The following is a 21,278-nucleotide window of genomic DNA, read 5'->3' on the forward strand; positions in this document are numbered from 1 at the left end:
CTGCTTTTGGAGAAGTTGACAAACTCGTAGCCAATGCTTGCGACCACACTGGCGCCTTTGAGGTTCTCGGAAGCACTGATCATGAAAGCGGCAGTCCAGGCGCTCGAGGCGGCAAAGTCGGCGGTGTCGCCGATCGCGGCTGGGAGAATGCTGCCGAGGTCGAGCGTGAGCTCGCCAAGAACCGCCTGATCGAAGCTCGACACGATGAGCAGCTGGAACGACTTGGACACCGGGTGCTTGATGGCGTGCGGCGAAGCCCTGGACGCCCTCACCTTGGAGTGGAGATGGAGCGTCTCCTCGAATTCAACGCTGCCATTGAGCGCCCGCGACGCCAGAGTCTTGGAAGAACGCGCCTTGCGCAGGCAGTGGACCTCGAGGAGGATGCCGTGCGTGAGGTAGACGGGGAGATCGCGAATGGCGTGGATGTGGATGGAGAAGACGCAATCGAATGCCCGGTAGTGGAAGAAGCGCCAGCCCCAAAACCTCTGCTGCTGCTGTTGCTGCTCCTGCTGCCGAATCGGATGATCCTTCTTCTTGCTGTTCTTCGCGTTGTTCTTCGCGACCTTTGGCTGCTCAAAACCCTGGGAGTGCGTGAAATATCGCCTCCATTCCCCCGCCTCCGGCCGTGGCGCTGCGTCTTTGCCTGCATTGTAGCTCGCTGGCCCCGATCGCGACTGGCTCGCCGCGGCCTTCGATCCGGGCGGCTTGAGCAGCCTCGAGCTCGGCTTCTCGGTCGCATCAAACATCCTGCCCATCTCCCTGCCGAAATACCCAGCTCCAAACATCAAGAAAATGCCGCCGCGGTCAAGAAACAACAGCTTACCGCGGCGATCGCAAAGAAAGAATGGTCAGCTTATGGCGCGGGCGCGCGCGCGCGCTGGCATGGAAGCGAAGAACCCTAAAATTCTCTCCCCACCACTCTCTGAATCAATGCAGCACACCGGCACTAAATCTTTGTTTTCTACTTCAAAATACCGGTAGCGCGGGATATGGGTTTGATCCTCGCGGGCCATTTATTCCAACGCCTGGCAAAATCTGGGCCGTTGATCTGCCAAGGCCAGAATTTTAGAGTAACTTTGCCGCATTTTAAAAAAGTCACACTCCATTTTTAGGGCTCTTGCCCATGAGCCTCTAGGGTTTCAATTCCTTTGAGACAAGAATCCACAGCGCCTTGGAGCGGCCGTGGGCGCCGCGATAGATCCGCTCTCGCAACTCGAGGTACTGTAAATCCTCCCGTGCTCTCTCTGTTCAAGGTCGAATTTTTTTCTTTCGTTCTTTCTTTTTTCCTTTCGTTTTCTTTGGTCCGGCCCTTTCGTGAATTGCCCCGATCTGCGAGAATTTTGCCTTGTTTTCCTTAGCTCGACAAAATTGCAGGGCTGCATGTCCGCTACTTCTTGAGTTTTCTAAGAGTTTGTAAAGTTAGCGGAGAAAAGCAATTGGGCAAACACCTTGTGTTTGTTCCTGTGAGGCGGAGGAAAAAAAAAAAGACCCTACAAAGCACGCTGGGAAAAATGCTACTGGATATCAAAAACTGTGTATGAGACACATACTGGAGAAAGATCCTCTTATTTTACCTGAAAACTTCGATCTCGATCGACTCTTTGCTTTTTCTTGTGAGTGTGCCTTTTGTGAGTGTGCCTCGTGTCATTACTTCTTTGACTATCACACCGCTGTTCTCTCTCGTATTGCTTGCCCGCTTGCTTTGTGTGCTGGAGCTTGAGTGTGGCTTCAGTGTTCTTCGTTTTGCTTTGCTTCGTTTTTCTGGTTCCTCGTTTTTAATGGTTGTTGACAGTGGCATAGTTGTATAACAGGTAGTGAAATCTCTCTCAGAATGCCAAAGGATAAAAGTAGCAGCACTTTCTCAAATAAGTCTCATGATTTGTTTTACAAGCCTTACTCGACAACGCGGGGGGCATCGCCCAAGCAGGAGGACACCGCCGAGTGGGAGGACGTGACTTGCCCGATATGCATGGAGTCACCCCACAACGCAGTGCTCCTCCTGTGCTCCTCCTCGGACAAAGGCTGCCGCCCCTATATGTGCGATACCAGCTATCGCCACGCAAACTGTCTAGACCAGTACATCAAAGCTCACGCGAAAGCTCAGTCACCCAGCAACGCCAGCGTCAACACCTTCATCACCAGCGGCGGCGGCGCATCTCTGAACTCACCGGCTGCTCGCTCCGCCGCCACCTCCGCCGCTAGAGGACCGACAGACATATCCGGACATATCGAGCTATACAAGGCTTGCAAAGGCTTGGAGCTCGTGTGCCCGCTGTGCCGGGGCAAAGTTAGCGGCTGGAAGGTGGTGGAGAGAGCCCGGCAGAAGCTCAACGTGAAGCGGCGGGGCTGCGCTCACGACTCGTGCGCGTACGTCGGGGCTTACGACCAGCTGCGCAAGCACGCCAGATATGTGCATCCTTACGCTCGCCCCTCGGAGGTTGATCCGGCTCGCCAGAGGGACTGGTGGCGGCTCGAGAGCCAGAGGGACTTGGGCGACGTTTTCAGCACCATCCAGTCGGCGATGCCGGGGGCGACTATCGTCGGGGACTACGTGATCGAGGATGGCGACGAGGAGGACGAGGAGCGGGACGAGGAGCACGAGCACGAGTTCGATCTGGAGCACGAGCACGACGACGAGGACGAGGACGACGACGAGGACCAGTTCCACGACAACAACGCTGGCGTTGGCGGTGGTGGCAGTGGTGGCGGTGGTGGTGGTGGCGGCGGCGGCAGCGGTGCTAGCGGCTCGCCCGTCGCGGGTGTGGACCGCAACTTGTGGACGATGCTGTTTCTCTTCCGAGTCTTTGGGGGATCGTCGTCTTCGTCCTCTGCCGCTAGCAGCCGAGATCATCACACGAGCAGCAGCGGTGGGAGCAGCCACTCTCATCACCAGCAGCAGCAGCAGCATCGCGCTCACGGCGGCAGCAGCCGCCAGCAGCATTACCAACCCCGTCACCGCCATCACCTCGGTGTGGCTCCGCCGCCCAGGAGCTACCGAGGAGCCACATCGCCATACTTTGCGCCCCGTGGTGGTGGAAGCTCCTCGAGCGGCAGCAGCCGCGCTGCGATGATGGATCGCAATAGGACGACGACTTCGTCTTCGTCATCGGCGTCTAGAAATCGACGCCGGAGCCACCATCGCTGAGCAAAGACGAGAGCAAAGTTCTTATTTCTTCCTTTTTTCAAATCAAATAGCCCGCCCAAGGGTATATTCCACTTCTCTGCTTTTTTGAATTCAAATCACCCGCATATTCTCTCATTTTTAGGGTTCTTGGGGCTAGGGTTTATGGCGACCGCGATCTTGTGGAGCGCGCATTCTCCGCCTCTCCCGCAATGCGGCGTCTCGATCGGAGTGTTTCGAACGTCCCGAGCAGGGGCATCGGCTTCGGCGGCGGTGGCGCCGTCCTGTGCCACTGGTGCCGACGAGATTTTCAGCGTGCGCGGTGCCGAGGAGGCGTCCAAGCAGATCGAGACGAGAGTCGCCAAGCTGGTGAGTGCCTTCTCGTCGCCGGGGGGGAAATCACAGGATCTGGAGGGTGTAGCGCTGTGTCCTCGTGTGGCGGGGCGTGTCCTAGAGAGGATGTCCGACCCAGATGCCGCGCTGCGCTTCTTCCACTGGGCGAGCAAGCAGCAGGGCTTCGATCACAACGTCTACACCTACAATCGCCTGTTTGAGGCGCTGCTGCGGGCTCGCCGGATCGATGAGACTTGCCACATCCTTAAGAACGGGTGGCCTCCCGGGATCACGCCCAACGTCTTCACGTATGCTGTGGTGATCCAGGGCCTGTGTAAGTCCGGGGATCTGGACAAGGCTTGCGAGCTCCTGGAGGAGATGAGAGAATCCGGGCCCGTCCCAGATGCCGCGATTTACAACTTCGTCATCCATGCTCTCTGCAAGGCCAGGAACACCGCAAAGGCTCTCGACTACTTTAGAAGCATGGAATGTGAAAAGAATGTGATCACGTGGACCATTATGATCGATGGCCTCTGCAAGGCGAATCGCCTGCCCGAGGCCACCACCTATTTCGCGAAGATGAAGAAGAAAGGTACTGTGCCTAACGAGTGGACTTACAATGTGCTGATCAATGGATTTTGCAAGGTACACAAGGTGCACAGAGCCTACTTGCTGCTCAAGGAGATGAAAGAGTCGGGGCTTGCTCCAAATGTGGTGACTTACAGCACGGTTATCCATGGATTCTGCCGGCAGACAAAGGTTGACACGGCTTACAAGCTCTTCCGGCAAATGGTGGAGAACGGCTGCATGCCAAACCTTGTGACTTACAACACGCTGCTCTCGGGGCTGTGCCGCAATGGGCTCATGGACGAGGCTTATGAGCTTTTGGACGAGATGAGGGAACGGGGGCTCCAGCCGGACAAGTTCAGCTATGACACCCTCATGGCTGGGCTTTGCAAGACTGGGAAGATCGATATGGCTTTGAAAGTCTTCGAGGATAACAGCAACGGTGATTGTCCTCCGGACGTTGTAGCTTACAGCACTCTCATCGCTGGGCTTTGCAAGGCTGGAAGGCTGGACGAGGCTTGCAAGCTCTTTGAGAAAATGCGAGAGAACTCCTGCGAGCCTGACGTTGTCACTTTCACGGCACTCATGGATGGACTGTGCAAAGGGGACCGTTTGCAAGAGGCGCAACAGGTTTTGGAGACGATGGAGGACCGGAACTGCACTCCCAACGTGATCACTTACAGCAGCCTGATCGACGGGCTTTGCAAGACTGGCCAGGTGCGAGACGCTCAAGAGGTTTTCAAGAGAATGATAGTCCGGGGCATTGAGCCAAACGTGGTGACTTACAACAGCTTGATCCATGGCTTTTGCATGACCAACGGGGTAGACTCCGCACTTTTGCTAATGGAAGAGATGACAGCAACAGGGTGCCTTCCGGATATCATCACCTACAACACACTTATTGACGGACTTTGCAAGACGGGAAGGGCGCCGGAAGCGAACAGGCTGTTTGGAGACATGAAGGCCAAGTTTTGCAACCCGGATGTTATCACGTACAGCTGCTTGATCGGCGGGTTTTGTAAGCTGGAGAGAATCGACATGGCTCGCACGTTGTTCGATGACATGCTCAAGCAGGCAGTCCTCCCCGATGTCGTCACTTTCTCGACACTAGTGGAAGGATACTGTAATGCTGGACTGGTGGATGATGCCGAGAGGCTTCTGGAAGAGATGGTTGCCAGTGACTGCTCTCCGGACGTGTATACTTACACAAGCCTGGTCGACGGCTTCTGCAAAGTCGGAAGAATGGTGGAGGCGCGCAGAGTTCTCAAGCGAATGGCCAAGCGGGGATGCCAGCCCAACGTGGTGACTTACACCGCTCTCATTGACGCGTTCTGCAGAGCTGGGAAGCCGACGGTGGCTTACAGGCTGTTGGAGGAGATGGTTGGCAACGGCGTCCAGCCGAACGTTATCACGTACAGGAGCTTGATCGGTGGCTTCTGTGGGACTGGGGACCTGGAAGAGGCTCGCAAGATCCTCGAGAGACTGGAGCGCGACGAGAACTGCAAGGCGGATATGTTCGCGTACCGGGTGATGATGGACGGGCTGTGTAGAACAGGGAGAATGAGCGCAGCTCTGGAGCTTCTCGAGGCCATCAAGCAGAGTGGCACGCCTCCTCGCCACGATATCTATGTGGCGTTGATCAGGGGGCTGTGCCAGGGGAAGGAGCTCGGCAAAGCCATGGAAGTTTTGGAAGAGATGACGCTCTCGAGGAAAAGCAGGCCAAATGCCGAGGCTTACGAGGCGGTGATCCAGGAGCTAGCAAGAGAAGGGAGGCACGAAGAGGCAAACGCGCTCGCAGACGAATTACTTGGTAACAAAGGCCAGTAAAAAGAGATTGTAATCACAAATCCTGAATATTGTGTGAATACTATAGATGTTCTCCTGGTATGTTTCCTAAGGCTTTTGCAGAAATCAACAACAGTGGCCGTAAAACTTATGTTCGATACCACTCATTTGCTAGCGATAAGGCAAAGGCTATATTATCCATCGTGTCATAATAGAATGTCATTGACTTTTTCAACCCGTGAGAATTCTAGCATCTCTTTAGCAAAAAATGATTCCCTAGATCACATCCATAATAGATGGACCACCAGCATCACTTTTTCACCTGATTGTTAACTTTCATTTTTTCCTTCTTGATTTTTTTGAAAGTTCTTGATCGTAAGCCACAAATTTTTCATTTTTGTCTATTCAACCACGTTCCAATTTTTTTTAGCCTTATGTCTATTCAATTACGTACTACATGAACAACCAAAGGTTCCCACTTATTGTACCAATTCTTTCTTAGCCTTATGTAGATTCAACTACGTACTACATGAACAACCAAAGGTTCCCACTTATTGTACCAATTCTTTCTTAGCCTTATGTAGATTCAACTACGTACTACATGAACAACATGAGCAACACAAGCAAGAAAACAACCATTCAACTGTTCAGTTTCTATTTTTATTTATAAAGCCCTCTTTTACAGTTTAAAGTTCATGTAGGACTCTTCTTTCATGGCTGTTTCATCCATTGTGAGCATTTTCGCAGCAGAGAAAAGATATTCCATTCCACCAGTGTGTAAACTCCTTGCCTCTCCAGTGCTGAATCCTCTGTACGATGCAAAGGCCGAGTCTCAGATCAATGCGTGGTGCGCCGAGTTTCTGAAGTTGCAACCTGGAAGCGAGAAAGCTGTGTTTGTTCAAGAAAGCAGGCTTGGATTGCTCGCGGCTTATGTTTACCCGACCATTCCATACGAGAAGATTGTTCCGGTTGGAAAGTTCTTCGCTTGGTACTTTCTTGCAGATGACATTCTGGATAGCCCGGAGATCTCCTCGTCGGACATGAGGAATGTGACAACTGCATACAAGATGGTTTTAAAGGGAAAATTCGACGAGGCCACGCTTCCAGTGAAAAATCCGGAGCTGCTGAGGCAAATGAAGATGTTATCTGAGGTCTTGGAAGAATTGTTCCTCCATATAGTGGATGAATCAGGCCGATTCGTGGATGCTCTGACCAAGGTGCTCGACATGTTTGAGATTGAATCGAGCTGGCTTCGCAAGCAAATCATTCCCAACTTGGATACGTACCTCTGGCTGAGAGAGATCACATCTGGTGTTGCTCCTTGCTTTGCTCTGATTGATGGTTTACTGCAACTTAGGCTGGAGGAGCGTGGCGTGCTGGATCATCCTCTCATACGCAAGGTTGAGGAGATTGGGACGCACCACATTGCGCTCCACAATGACATGATCTCGTTCAGGAAGGAGTGGGCGAAAGGATACTACCTCAATGCCGTGCCCATTCTCGCCAGCAATTGTAAGTGTGGCTTGAACGAGGCAATTGGCAAGGTTGCGAGCATGGTGGAGGATGTGGAGAAGGATTTCGCCCAGACAAAGCATGAGATCGTTTCAAGTGGGCTTGCCATGAAGCAAGGAGTCATGGACTATGTGAACGGGATAGAGGTGTGGATGGCCGGAAACGTAGAATGGGCATGGACGAGCGCTAGATACCATGGAATTGGGTGGATCCCTCCTCCAGAAAAATCAGCGACCTTCCAACTCTAGATTGTTGCTCAAATAGTAATTAATAATTTCTCTCATGGAGTGTTTTAGAAATTCATATCTAAGCAGTGTTTTCGTCCTGAACAAGCAAATTGAAATGCACGGTAGATGTGGTAACATCAAGCATGCAGCTCAGATCTTCCATGGTATGGCCAAGAGGGACAAGTTCAGTTGGGATCTTTTGCTGGTTGCCTTCTGCAAAAACGGGCATTTTGATGAAGCGCGAAGGCTCTTCAGCTGCATGCCGTGCTGGAGTCTCGTGTCATTTACTGCTATGATTTCTGTTGCCTCCCAGAGAGGCCAAAGCAAGAAATACAATCTGTTACAAACTTGATGCCAGAGCACGATCTTTTCTCTGTAAACGCGGTGCTTTTTGCCTTTGCCGAAAATGGGCATCTTGATTCTGCCAAGGTAGTATTTAGCAAAATGCCTGCTCGCAACTTGGTGTCGTGGACGACGATGCTGGGGGCTTTATCTCAATTCGCGGATGTGGAAAGCACTTTTGAAGAGATGCCGGAGCACGATGTCGTCTCGTGCACTTGCGCAATTGCAGCATTCTCCCGTCACGGGCATCTGGAGTCTTCTCTGGAGCTCTTCCACGCCATGCGTGTGAGGAATTTCTCGACTTGCACCGCAATCCTCTCCGGCTACGTCCACTGCGGCCTCCTGAAAGAGTCCGAGCGCTTCTTTCACGATCAAATGCCACAGCACGATCTTGTCTCCGTCACAACGCTGCTCGTCGCCTACACCCAAAGCCAACGCCTTGAGGAAGCCAGCTGCCTCTTTGATTCTCTTCCGTACGTAGATGCCGTGTGTTGGAACGCCATAGCCACGGGACTTTCCCAGTGCGGCCTCCTGGACGAAACCACGAAAATCCTCGACAAAATGCCGGCATGGAATCTTGCAACCTGGAACACGCTGCTAACATCACACTCCTTGCAAGGGAATCTTACCGGGGCTAGAAGAGTCTTTCACGAAATGCCATACAAGAACTTGGTGTCGTGGAACGCAATGCTCTCGGCATATGCCCAAAACGGGCAGCTTTCTCTTGCAAGGAAGGTGTTCCAAACGATGCCCCTGCGCAGCGTTGAATCCTTCAGTGTAATGCTGACCGCATATGCCCAAGCCAGCAGCCCCAGCGACGTGTTTGATTCCTTCGAAGAGATGAAGATAGTGGAGATGCCCGACGATTCCTGCTTCACTTTGGTGCTGATGGCGAGCAGCCAAGTGGGCGAGCCCAATGTCGGCGGCTCCTACTTCAACTCCATGCGTCTGGATTACGGGGTGGCGGCGAGAAAGCAACACTACTGCTGCATCGTGGACATGCTGGGGCGAGCGGGATACCTGCATGCGGCGGAAGAGCTTGTGCAAACCATGCCTTTTCTTCCCAACTCGTGGGACTGGACGTCCATGCTAAGTTCTTCCAGAGGCGATAGAATCTGGAAAAACGGTGCTCGAGTGACGAAACGAGCTTTGCTTTCGGGCCCCAGCGATGGAGCTGCTCTTGTGCTGCTCGCACGCTCCTCATGATTCTTACTACTTTTCCGAAACTTTACCTCTATAAAATGGGTTATCGAATTTAGGGCCCCGCCTCTCCGACGCCGCGACGATGTGGTCGCGAGTTTGAATCGCTTCTTGGACATCTGGAAGGCGGCATCGGCCATCGGCCAGGTTTTATCCTTACTACCATTTCTCGTATTTTGGAGCTGAATCGCGTGATTCTAGAGGAGGCGCATTGCCATTGTTACATGTGTTAGGGTCATTGACAATTTCAGCTCGGGTAGTCGAGGAGCAGAGTGCGTTATTCTTTCTTCTCATTCTTTTTTTATGATTTTTTTTTTCAAGGCACTTCCTTGCAAGTGACTGCTGTGATTTTCCTTCATCGGAGGCAAGCAGCACTCTTTTTTTCTTTTGCAAATGGTGATGCTACTTTCGTGAAATACTTTTTAGAGGATCTATGCAGCCATTTTGCCGCTCGCTGCCGGCTAATCCCATACAAGAATGTCTCGAGCCTGTGGATGGATCAATCCGGGGTAAGCGAAATCTGCCTTTTATTTCTTCGAGAGTTTAACTCCCGCTTCGCAGCACGAGAAAAATGGTTTGATGCTGTCACTCGGGCAGTCACAGGACATAGCTCAGTTCTTGTTTCTCTTCTTGAGTTCTTAAGAATCAAAACAGGCGGTGCTCCAGAAGAAGCTCTTGAAGCTCGAGTTCACTACGCTCTTCGAGTACCTCCAAGTAAGAAACGTGCCGCGCAAACTCTGGTTTGTATGACGGTTTTTCGTGGCACATTTTAGAAGATTGTTGGAGCTGCCATGAAACCAGTTGGCAGGCATGCTATGTTTTACTTTGCAGCGGCTGTCTCCGACTTCTACGTCCCCTGGAACTCCATGGTAAGAACTTCTCGTCTTCTCTCGTTTTGTTTTCGGTGGAAATCTCAAAAATAATCTTCTCTATCCAGATGGAGCACAAGATCCAGTCGGATGACGGCTCGATGACAATGCAGCTCGCTCCGGTTCCAAAGATGCTTGGATTGTTACGAAAGCATTGGGCTCCGGAGGCCTTTTGCGTCTCGTTCAAGGTTTTTCATTTCCTCTTTACTCTTCTCCTCTATAGCAGCTCAATCGAGCAAAGTTTTATATCGTATCAGCTGGAAACGGACGTGGACATACTCCTCAAGAAAGTACGCTCGTCGCTTTGCAAGTATGGCATGCACGCGGTGGTCGGCAACGAGCTCGACACGAGGAAGAACAGGGTCGTGATTGTGACAAGAAAAGTAGAGATGGTTTTGGAAAAGGGTGACTGCTCCGACATAGAGTTGCCGCTGGTGAATTTTCTGGTCGGCCATGTATCTCCAGCAGCAACAAGCATGAATTTGGCAGCAGCACGAGAGCCTTGCGCTCGTCCCATCAAATCCTCCACAGGTCAAGTCCACTCACTCGCGAGTTCTTCCTTGTCTCAAACACTTGCCGGCTCCCAGGTCTTCCTCTCCAATCTCCTCATATAAATGTATGGAAGATGCGACCGATGCTCTCTTGGTTTTTGAGGGGTCTTGTTTGATCTCTTGTTCTTGGCATATGCCCAAAACGGACATCCACAAAGGTCACGGACGGCCATGTTGGTATTATACGCACGGAATGGCCACCTTGGCGATGCCATGGGTCAGAGACATTGTGGCCAACTGTGGCATATGCATCTTGTTAAAGAGCTTAAAATTTCTAGAGAGATGCTCAAAGAATCTTGTAGGGGGCATCTTGTTGGCGCCAAGTTCAGCGCGAGGGATGTTTGAAGTGATGCTTGAGCGAGATCTCGTGTGGAGCGTGATCTCGTGTCCTTGGCCAGAGTCTGTGGCATCTGATGAGCAGTAGAATAGGCGGACAAGCTGTCCTTGAAATCCCTTGCTAGTGCTTCTTACAAATGCTCAGCTAATTTCTTATGCCGAGCGGGGCAATTGGATCCGCTAAGCTTTCCTTTGATGCTATGCCGGGAAGGGATCAAGTATCCTGGAATGCTAAAATTTTTGTGCCGGGCATTGTCACTGTCGAAACTGATGCTTGATAGTGTTCCTTATCATATTGGAATGCAATGTTATCAGCAGCATCTTCAGTTTTCCGAATCAGTTTCTTTCATCAAATGCCAGACGTGTCTTGGAATGCAATGTTTTTCCTCATGCTTGCTTGGGATGTTATTTCCTTCAACACCTTATTGGGCAGTATGCAGCTTGGAGGGAAACAAAGTATCGTTTTTCAAGCTGACACCCTTTGGTCAGTTGGATCCAATTGACTTAGGGTGTGAAGGATAAGATTTTAACAGTTCTTTTGGACCATGATAGCTGAGTCTATTGCTGGACTCACTATAACGAGGGAATGTGTTAATCTTCTTATGTAAAAGTGTTCATATGTGTGGAGGTTGTACTTGCTATGTAAACCCTTCTCCATCAAACTTGCGGATGGATGCCTTTCCTTCTATAGTGCTATCCCAGCTCCGATACCATGAGACAAATCGGGATCAAAGCGCACCGCGCTAGCGGACAGAACAGGAAAACCCTAATGTCTACGTGGTGAGGGTGTGTCGTGTAACAATCCTGACTTGCCTGTGTTGGAGCCACGAGAACGTTGAGCCCGTTGCCACACTTATGATCGTGTTGAGCACCATGGGAGCAGCGCAAAAGTTGGTCATGTTGTGCTCGGCTATGGTGACAAAGATTCCTTTGGCCGTCACCTGTGGAAACGAGGAACTTTACTGCTATACGAGTGTAAATGAAGAGATGAGGAAAAGCAAACCTGGCGAAGACATATGTTGGTCCTGGCCAGAGCTGCGACTGCCCAAGGAAAGCACCACCCATTGCAATGGAAGAGCAGGAGAGTCCAGAGATAGATGCATGGCAAGCTTAAGCTGGCTTCACATCTTATTCTGGAAGAGGTCAGTTGTAGAATTGTGGAAGAAGACATAGAATAGAAGACATTTTTTTGCCTATACAGAGATTGAGGATGTGGCAGTGGTATGAAAGTCGAAAGTTCTCATTGTTGCTCCCCTGGATGTGGGATGTGGGATCTCAAAAGGACAGGCAGTGATCTGGTGAACCTTGTTGGAAGATAGAGAGTTCTTTTTTTCTTTTTCTAATGAACAGCTTATCATTTGCAGACATTTTCCAGGAGAATGACAAATGCCACCGAGTTGCTTCAGAGGGGCACAAGTTTCGAGATGCATGAATGTGGGTACAGTAAACATGCTGATTTTGTTCCGTTTCAAAGTGTCACTTGAGTTATTTCTTCTCACAGCTCGATCATCTCCAGGAAATGGTCCCATTCCGCAAGGAAGCTAGTAGCATAGCTTAAGTCTCCAATGTGGAAAATTGCATCTACTACCTCTTTTGCCATGGCATCAATAACTTGCAGTGCACCAGGCTGCAAACATAAATAGTTCAGGAGTGTGAATGCAATGTGTGAATGGTAATTTTTTCTTCTTGCTATCTCTTGCAATATGAGAGGTCATGTTTCTGTGCATAGGGGAGAATATCATCCAGCCGTGTGGGCTGGGAAGTATGTGAATAGCTGGCAGACATCATTTGACATGAAAGACAGATGGCCACAGTAAAGTTCTTCTTCTTTTTCCCTTTTCTGACTAGTTTCGCTTGTAGAATAGACTTGCTAGTGGATGACAATAATTTGTGGGCATCTCACACTGGTCCCAGAGGCTGGAACGGTGAGATCAGTGGTTAGCTTTGCATAAATTTCTCAAGTTTTCTCTTTTAGATCCCGATATGCTCCAAGTGGGGAATGGTCAAATGTCCTTGGCTGACTTTCATTCACATTTTAGCATTTGGTCTATCATGAAGGTGTAAGCAATTAAATTTTCCATTCTACTTTAGTCACTTAACCACACCTCTGACCACTTGGAGGAATCTCATTCACAACTTCCTTAAGTTCAATTCAGGACTTGGGATTTGCTAGTCCCGAGAATGGCATCCATGCCACTCAACCCTTGCACTTGGTCCAAATGCTCCACGTGTCCAGTCCCAAGACTGACACCCAAAGGTACCACTAACATATTGGCCTGTTACGCCAAGGCCATGCCCATTCACTTTTGCCACACTGGTGGTACAATACCACTTGCATCACAATCCCGTCTCTCCAAGACTGGGCCGTCCGTCCATGAGTGGTCATCCCAGATCCACTCCTTAGCATCTTTAGGATGCCTGCAGACATGGGAAACAACCTTCCCCAATATCCCTTTAACAGTCCCCACCAAGATCCTTTTCTGTGCATGGCCATATTCACCAACACTACCACTGGATCAAGGCCCACAGGCCCAACCACTAAGTCCCACTGTCCTTTGGGACTTCCTCACCACATGACCGTGTCATTGGTCACCAGAGGATCACTGCTCTTCCCTTCCATAGTCTGGGACTTTGGGACATCATTTTGGAACACCGCAGCCCTATGCGGGCCTCCTGGGTGCTCTCCCCACCTTCTGTCTTTGGGTGCTCTAGCCATGGGCTTAGAGCGAGGTTCCGTTGAGCCACGCTTAGTATCCAAGTAGGTAGTGCCACCCACACTTGGACTGGGAGCATCGGCCAGTCGATCTCCCGGGGGAACTAAAGCCGGCTCTTGAACACTTCACCAGACTACCCCGCTTGTCGGTCCGTATTCACTCTAGTCTTAGACTTCCCAGTGGTCAGTTCATCACCCAATACTGGGTCTAGCCTTCCTGGGCCAAACTGGCCTTTCCTGGCCAAACTGGCTCCACTGCAATCCTCCCCCTTACTATACTTTTGGAGCTCACCAAACCCCCCAGAGTTTGGGAGACGAGCACTTTGGGCTTTCACCCTCTTAGACTCAAACTTGGACTTGGACTCGGACTCGGACTCGGACTCGGACTCGGACTCGGTCTCGGGCTCGGCCTCGGCCTTGGTCTCGGTCTTGGTCCCGGTCCCGGTCCCGGTTGCAGTCTCGGTCTCAGTCTCGGTCCCGGTCTCGGTCCCGGCCTCGGTCTCAACCTCGGACTCCATCTCGGGTCCTTCTCGAACTCCATCTCGGACTCCGTCTCAGACTCCATCTCGGACTCCGTCTCGGTCCATCTCGAACTCCATCTCGGGTCCATCTCGGACTCCGTCTCGGTCCATCTCGAACTCCATCTCGGGTCCATCTCAGACTCCGTCTTGGACTTCATCTCGGACTCCATCTCAGACTCCATCTCAGACTCCATCTCAGACTCCATCTCGGGTCCATCTCAGACTCCATCTCAGACTCCATCTCGGTCCATCTCAGACTCCTTCTCGGACTCCATCTCGGACTCCATCTCGGGTCCAACTCGGACCCCATCTCGGACTCCATCTCGGACTCCATCTCAGACTCCACCTCGGGTCCACCTCGGACTCCATCTTGGACTCCATCTCGGGTCCATCTTGGACACTTCCATGTGTCATGTGTTAGTCCTTTTTGGGTCCCTTTTTAGAGCCTTGCTTATTGCTTGTTTCGTGCTCATTCCTCGAGCACTTTGTTGGGAGTTCCACTCCCGCTCTCGACCTATCAAGTTGGAGCTTTTAGTCCAAATGTGTTACGCTCGTTTGGCTTTCGCTTCGGCCACTACCACGTGGCACCCTTCCGGCTCCACTTTGGGGCCTAGGGATTTTGTGTCTCACAGAAGGTTTGCATGCTCATTTATCATTAACCCAGACTATAGTACCTTGCCTCAAGCACCTCTCATCATTGGCTATGAGTTGAGAACAATCACGAAAGAACACTTTGAAATTTACAAGAACACTAAGATAATAGTGGTAAATTAAGGTAAGTTTTTGAAGATTAGAGCTATTGCTTTTTTAATATTTTTCTTTTGATATGTAAAATACAAGGACGCAAAGTGAGCCGAATAGGACAGTCAGAGTTAATTACTTCTTGTTTGAGACTGACGAAGTATTGTGTGATCACTGTAGCACACCTTATCTCTCTCCCCTTAATGTTTGACACTGACAAAGCATTGTGTGATCACTGTAGCACACTTTATCTCTCTTCCCTTAATGTTTGACACTGACAAAACATTGTGTAATCACTGTAGCATACTTTATCTCTCTCCCCTTAAGCCAACTAGAAAAGGGGCAATTACTTGATAAGAGAGCCATTAATGGCTATTTTATCCCTATTTATCCCCCAAGGTTCCAAGGATCCACGATGACAGTATATTCAAATCTCATCCCATGATCACATGCGCTACACTCACCCCCCCTTCAGAGATGTCAATGTCCTCATTGACTATTGACTAATGTAGACCAGCTGAGCCAAGAGTCCTCGTCCTTTATGCTAGTCAATGTCCTCATTGACTATTGACTAGCGTAGACCAGCTAAGCCAAGAGTCCTTGTCCTCATTGACTATTGACTAGCATAGACCAGCTGAGCCAAGAGCCCCCTTCAGAGAGGACATTGCCCTTCAGAGCTGTCAATGTCAGTGTTAGTCTACAGACTCTATATCAGAGCTGTCAATATCAGTGTTAGTCTATAAACTCTATATCAGAGCTGTCAATGTTAGTGTGTAGAAACTAGTCTACAGAAGAAGGCAACTAGTCATCCACCCGTACCACAGTCCCACACAAGAGGAAGGATGTACTGCACCCGTACCACAGTCCCACACAAGAGGAAGGACGTACTTGCCCTTCAGAGCTGTCAATGTCAATGTTAGTCTATAGACTCTGTATCAGAGCTGTCAATGTCAGTGTTAGTCTATAAACTCTATATTAGAGCTGTCAATGTTAGTGTGTAGAGACTAGTCTACAGAGGAAGGCAACTAGTCATCCACCCGTACCACAGTCCCACACAAGAGGAAGGACGTACTGCACTTGTACCACAGTCCCACACAAGAGGAAGGCACACAAGAGGAAGGATGTACCGCAATTACTGCAGTCCTATGGTGGATACCTTCATCCGTGGATACTCCACACAAGAGAATGGACGTACGTATGGATATCCAATACGTATAATTTCAAATTTAGAGGTAGGTATATTTTCACAATTTAAGGGTAAAAATATACCTTGCTCAAGGGTATATTATATTTTTAAGTAGCTACTAATCAATGGGAATCGAACTCGTGCCATTTGCTCCGATACCAACTGTAGCACACCTTATTTCTCTCCCCTTAAGCCAACTAGAAAAGAGGTAATTGCTTGATGAGAGAGCCTTTAGTGGCTATTTTATCCCCATTTATCCCCAAGGTTCCAAGGATCCACAGTGATAGTATATCCAAATCTCATCCCATGATCACATGCGCTACAATCACGTAGGCCCTTCGCGATAGAATTGTCATGGTAGCATGAAACAAAGGGTGGAAGCGAGTATTAATCAGGAACAACTGTAAATTGAATCAACTATGACAACAAATATGAAAAATTTGCAAAAGGTACACAATATGTTACACAATTCACAATTGATATATATCTTTGTGCTGTGTGGGTTATAGCACGAAGATTAGACTTCAAGGTAGGAGGATGGTTTTGAAGTGGAAATAGATTCCCACAACTGTGGGGTGTATATCTTGTCCAACATTTCCATGGTAGAATTGTGCTTTAATAGTGGAAGATGAACATGGGATGCCAATACCACTGATTTGTAGTTAAAAAGTGGATTTTAAATTGATTTTCCTTCTTCATTATAATATGTGTTTTGTCAAGGATTTTGCAAATCCTTACATAAAATGCCTCAATGATTGGAGAGCATAAATTTATGTTGCTAAATACAGGAACGACAAGGGTTGCATTCATACAGCAACCATGTCGCAAATCTACATCAAGCAGAAAAACCTCTAGCTTTGGTTTCTTTGAAAAAAATGAGTCTCGGAAGCATACCCCCATGCGCATTTGATTGAGCCCCCATTGGCAGTCACTGAAAGGTAACCATTGTTCACTACTGTGGGATCCAGGCAGCTTTCCAGGCTTCGCTGGCGGCGATTCTGTGGTAGTGGTGAAGATCTATGCTCGAGAGGCGAGCCAGATGATGCTAGATGTGCTGGGGGAATCTGAATTGGAAAGATGAACAATTTCGGCCGGGCAGAGAGCTTTCCTCTGCCGCTGGGAACATCGTGCTACTCCAATATTTTCTTCAGTAACAAGAGCTTCGGCAGATTTCTCTCAAAGGTGAAATCCTCGCTCCTGGATATTTCTCTGACATTGTTGCTGGGCGGCCAGAGGAGAAGGCACTGGAGGCGATGCATATGCTTGTGCAGGCGTTTTAAACGTCTTGGACAGTGAGAAGGGTGTGAGGGCCTTCGTGCCGCTGCTAAAGTCCCAGGAATTGCTCAAGGAGCTCTCTTTTATGAACAATGGGATCTCCATTGTGCTGCATGGGAGATCGTCACCACCACCATCTCTCTCAAGCTCTTCCACTTCCACAACAACTTGACCGGTGATCAAGGAGCCAGATCTCTCACCAGGCTCATCGAGAAGGTTGTCCAGCTCGAGAACTTTCTCTTCTCATCGACTGGAGTTGGGTGGCACTGGCTTCAGCCATCGCTGGTGGATCCAACCTCAAAGTTCTCAACTTGAGAGACAACAGGTCCTGGAGGTGGTGCTGTGCTTGGAAAATTTCAATCATGATAAATCTACATACCGTGCCATGAAAAACCCAGATTTTGTACATATTAAAGAGCGCTCTACATTTCCCTGGCGCTGCTGTTGTTGTCACATATGCAACCAGGAAATGGGTTGTCAAATAAATAGTCTTTGTGCTTTGGGACAAGAGTGGGAACTCTTAGAGCTGGACCTGTCCTCACTTTGTGCAGCATTTTCACTTGAAACGCAAATTCATCCCAAGACATATTCCCAGCTCCATAGCTATCAATGAGCCAAATAAGCTTTCACCTGGAGGAGAGTGGAATGAGTTAGAGAATTAGAGAAACTATAAATGTAGAATGAAGCCATGTTTCCATCATGCGTGAACATGAAGACATCGCTCTCAAGTGCAACTGCATCATCCACAGCCGAGAGCCTGTTTTGGTACCTGGCAGTTGAAAGCTCCTCATAAATTGTCAATCTTGAATGTGAGTACACACGATCTTCAGTGACCTATCTATGTGAAATCAGTGATAGTCTGTCTACTACTGGCAATTCCTGTCATATGATTTCTTGTGTTCTTGTAACTACTGTTAGTAGAGCAGTGAGACAAAAAAAAAAAAAAAAACAAACAAAAAAAAAGGGGTTTAATGTGTAAATGTGAGCAACATTGGAAAAACAATGCATACTTTGTAAGGCCCTTTTTTTATGATGGAAAATGTTTTCAATTATAATTGTGACGGGAGAATAACAACTGAAAAATCACATCCTTTTCCAGTCTTTCTCCAAAGACTATTAAATTTAAAGATTTAATACAAAATTAGAGTAGTGGTGCAAACATCAAAGAGATTGCAGTAGGTGGCCCTAATTATTTTAAGATATATGAACAAATTTAACCATCAAACCGAATAATGAAAAATATTTACAATTATATATTTCAGATACCTCTTGGGCAACATAAATAAGAATGAAAAACAAACACAATTCTAAATGCAATGAGCAACTAATAAGTGATCTTGATAAATAATTAAAGAGATAAATCTCTATGCTAATGCATTCACAATATTGTGGAAAATAGAGAATAAAGTGTTAAATTCAACAAAAATTTAAGGATGTTTAAGTGATATTGTTTTATATATATATATATATATATATATATATATATATATATATAAAGAAATTAGATAACTGATCCCAAGATGATACAATGCACCAGGTTCAAATTATTTTAAATCCCAAACCCTAAACAAAAATAATTTTGTTGTACAAAGACGGTATTTATTGATGAATATTTCTTATTATATCTACTATATACCATATTTATACAACAAAATTATGTTTAATTTTAATAATATAGTACCGAATCAATGAAATACTCTTTCAGGGAGGGCTGCCTACTTGAGCATGTCATCGAACAACGTGCAAGCCATGTTGATCCTATCCAGCTTACAAAACCCACCAATCAAGCAGCTGTACGTGATAACATCTGGATTGCAAAACTTGGCCTTCATTTCTCCAACAGCCTGTTCGCTTCCAGCACCCTTCCTGTCTTGCAAAGGCCGTCAATAAGTGTGTTGTATGTGTTGATATCCAGAAGGCACCCTGTTGCTGTCATCTCTTCCATCAGCAAAAGTACGGAGTCTACCCTGTTGGTCATGAAAAAGCCATGGATCAAGCTGTTGTAAGTCACCATGTTTGGCTCAATGCCCCAGACTGTCATTCTCATGATAATCTATGGAGGATGAAGCTAGGGTTGTGTTGTTTGCAAGTGGTTGTCGTTCAACTCACTATGGTCACTAAAGCCAAAGTTCTAAATGGAGTTCCAACATCTTGCAATATTGTATGTATCAACTTTATATTCTTCGCACCACTAACGATACCACTGAGTGCTCAATTCTCCTTAAGCTCATTGAGCGCCAACTCAATCACTATGGGCATCTTGTCTTTAACAACATGTGGTACTTTTAACAACACTTGACTAATGCATATGAATAGACATCAAACTTTTAAAATGCACTAAATGCAAAAATTATGTATATACTACAAGGTTTTATGCTTGCTAAACACTCAAGGATTTTAAAATCACTTTTTATAACACTTTATAACCTCTTATACACTTACTATATATTAGATGTTGTTCTCCATTCAAGTAAAAATTTCTCAATCAAAAGAGATGATTAAACATGAAATATAAGCATAAACCAACAAAAAGCTTTAAAAAAAGACCTTTAAACTTTTTGTAGAAATCATGAAACCAAACTCTAAAAACATGTATAACAATCTTGTAAAAAAGTAAATTTAAAAATCTCACTCAAATACTCTCAAAACACTCACTAAATCTAACAAACACATATCCAAATAAAAAATATAAAGATTTTGTAACTGCCAATTCCTAAAAAAAAAATTTAGAGCTCGTTGAAAAGCTTTATCTAAGATTTATCTAGCCATGTAAGAAAGATTTATCTGCATTACTTAGAATTGCATGAGAATGCCTTAGACATTTTTTACACTCTAAATAAAAGAACCTAAGTGAAAAGCTCTATATATTATTTGATCTTGGATTAAAACTCACATATAAAGACTCTAGAAAAAGCTTACAAATAAATCTATCTGACAAGTTAAAGAAAGATTAAAATTGTTAGAATTAAAGTTAGCTCTTAAATACTTCACTAATTTATCCATCAATATTTACTTTAGCTTTAGACTCTCTAATTCTTATATTATCACCCACTATATAGGTATAATCGACATTAGTTTTCCTAGAGTAATCCCCTTTTATTATTCCATATAAATTTACCAAAACCCTGCGCTCCTCCTAGGGTTTGGGAGAGCACAAAGGACCTGCCAACCCTAAAAGTGGTTTCATTCATTTAAGGAACTGATTGCTTTGCCCCCTGAATATATTTAGCCCTAGATACTTTAAACATTTAATTTTTCGGTGAGATAGTTTTGACAGGATCTTGTTATCCATCTTAGAGAAGATTATTTTTGAGATTTCCACCAACAAGAGAAGACGAGAAGTTCTTACCATGGAGTTCCAGGGGATGTAGAAGTCGGAGACAGCCGCTGCAAAGTAAAACATAGCATGCCTGCCAACTGGTTTCATGGCAGCTCTAACAATCTCTAAATCTGCCACGAAAAACCATCATAGAAACCAGCGTTTGCACTGCACATTTCTTACTTGGAGGTACTCAAAGAGCGTAGTGAACTCGAGCTTCAAGAGCTTCTTCTGGAGCACCGCCTGTTTTGATTCTTAAGAACTCAAGAAGAGAAACAAGAACTGAGCTTACAGAATGATGTCCTGTGACTTCCCGAGTCACAACATCAAACCATTTTTCTCGTGCTGCGAAGCGGGAGTTAAACTCTCGAAGAAATAAATGGCAGATTTCACTTACCCCAGATTGATCCATCCACAGGCTCGAGACATTCTTGTATGGGATTATCCGGCAGCGAGCGGCAAAATGGCTGCATAGATCCTCTAAAAAGTATTTCATGAAAGTAGCCATTTGCAAAAGAAAAAACAGAGTGCTGCTTGCCTCCGATGAAGGCAAATCAACATCATAGTCACTTGCCAGGAAGTACCTTGCAACAAAAAAAAAAGAAAAAATCATAAAAGAAGAATGAGTAGAAAGAATAACGCACTCTGTGGAGGCTGCTCCTCGACTCCCCGAGCTGAAA

General features: G+C 47.3%; 4 protein-coding genes, 1 long non-coding RNA gene and 1 pseudogene across 6 annotated transcripts; 4 read left to right on the forward strand and 2 right to left on the reverse strand.

Annotated features, from left to right (window-relative positions):
- Positions 1 to 1,537: 1,537 nt before the first annotated feature.
- LOC9640618 (pentatricopeptide repeat-containing protein At5g39710) lies at positions 1,538 to 6,041 on the forward strand. Its single transcript, XM_024676749.1, has 6 exons — positions 1,538 to 1,613; positions 1,812 to 1,951; positions 2,073 to 2,150; positions 2,243 to 2,702; positions 2,802 to 3,029; positions 3,267 to 6,041. Exons 1-6 carry the CDS (start codon positions 1,538 to 1,540, stop codon positions 5,846 to 5,848), a joined length of 3,564 nt encoding a protein of 1,187 aa, XP_024532517.1. The 3' UTR covers positions 5,849 to 6,041.
- A 344-nt stretch (positions 6,042 to 6,385) lies between these two features.
- On the forward strand, positions 6,386 to 7,959 carry LOC9640620 ((+)-germacrene D synthase-like). The gene has a single exon (XM_002971930.2). The coding sequence runs from the start codon at positions 6,520 to 6,522 to the stop codon at positions 7,564 to 7,566; it is 1,047 nt and encodes a 348-aa protein (XP_002971976.1). The 5' UTR covers positions 6,386 to 6,519; the 3' UTR covers positions 7,567 to 7,959.
- On the forward strand, positions 7,897 to 9,093 carry LOC112346892 (pentatricopeptide repeat-containing protein At4g02750-like). The gene is made up of 2 exons (XM_024676750.1): positions 7,897 to 8,454; positions 8,605 to 9,093. The coding sequence occupies exons 1-2, from the start codon at positions 7,897 to 7,899 to the stop codon at positions 9,091 to 9,093; spliced, it is 1,047 nt and encodes a 348-aa protein (XP_024532518.1).
- A 72-nt stretch (positions 9,094 to 9,165) lies between these two features.
- Positions 9,166 to 11,045, forward strand: LOC9640622 (phosphopantothenate--cysteine ligase 2). Of its 2 annotated transcripts, XM_024676737.1 has the most exons (6): positions 9,166 to 9,234; positions 9,289 to 9,596; positions 9,649 to 9,801; positions 9,861 to 9,956; positions 10,025 to 10,144; positions 10,214 to 11,045. In XM_024676737.1, exons 4-6 carry the CDS (start codon positions 9,879 to 9,881, stop codon positions 10,568 to 10,570), a joined length of 555 nt encoding a protein of 184 aa, XP_024532505.1. In that variant the 5' UTR covers positions 9,166 to 9,234; positions 9,289 to 9,596; positions 9,649 to 9,801; positions 9,861 to 9,878; the 3' UTR covers positions 10,571 to 11,045. The 2 variants fall into 2 exon arrangements, with proteins under 2 accessions (XP_024532505.1, XP_024532504.1); XM_024676736.1 differs by having other exon boundaries at positions 10,025 to 11,045.
- A 9,563-nt stretch (positions 11,046 to 20,608) lies between these two features.
- LOC112346887 lies at positions 20,609 to 20,943 on the reverse strand. Its single transcript, XR_002992597.1, has 3 exons — positions 20,891 to 20,943; positions 20,782 to 20,841; positions 20,609 to 20,729 (listed from the first exon to the last, which is right to left on the reverse strand). It is a non-coding gene; the product is annotated as an uncharacterized LOC112346887 (long non-coding RNA).
- A 44-nt stretch (positions 20,944 to 20,987) lies between these two features.
- Positions 20,988 to 21,278, reverse strand: part of LOC9640623 — a 4,130-nt pseudogene continuing 3,839 nt past the window's right edge.

The sequence above is a fragment of the Selaginella moellendorffii genome, unplaced genomic scaffold (assembly GCF_000143415.4).
Source record: "Selaginella moellendorffii unplaced genomic scaffold, v1.0 SELMOscaffold_18, whole genome shotgun sequence".
NCBI classification, from domain to species: Eukaryota; Viridiplantae; Streptophyta; class Lycopodiopsida; order Selaginellales; family Selaginellaceae; genus Selaginella; species Selaginella moellendorffii.

Coding starts and splice junctions, on each gene's coding strand:
- LOC112346892 (XM_024676750.1), top strand. CDS start 7,897: ATGCCAGAGCACGATCTTTTCTCTGTAAACGCGGTGCTTTTTGCCTTT. Junction 8,455..8,604: donor AAATCCTCGACAAAATGCCG/GCATGGAATCTT, acceptor CAAAACGGGCAG/CTTTCTCTTGCAAGGAAGGT.
- LOC9640618 (XM_024676749.1), top strand. CDS start 1,538: ATGAGACACATACTGGAGAAAGATCCTCTTATTTTACCTGAAAACTTC. Junction 2,703..2,801: donor CGTTGGCGGTGGTGGCAGTG/GTGGCGGTGGTG, acceptor TTCTCTTCCGAG/TCTTTGGGGGATCGTCGTCT. Junction 3,030..3,266: donor GCCATACTTTGCGCCCCGTG/GTGGTGGAAGCT, acceptor TCTCATTTTTAG/GGTTCTTGGGGCTAGGGTTT.
- LOC9640622 (XM_024676736.1), top strand. CDS start 9,879: ATGAAACCAGTTGGCAGGCATGCTATGTTTTACTTTGCAGCGGCTGTC. Junction 9,957..10,024: donor ACGTCCCCTGGAACTCCATG/GTAAGAACTTCT, acceptor TTCTCTATCCAG/ATGGAGCACAAGATCCAGTC.
- LOC9640620 (XM_002971930.2), top strand. CDS start 6,520: ATGGCTGTTTCATCCATTGTGAGCATTTTCGCAGCAGAGAAAAGATAT.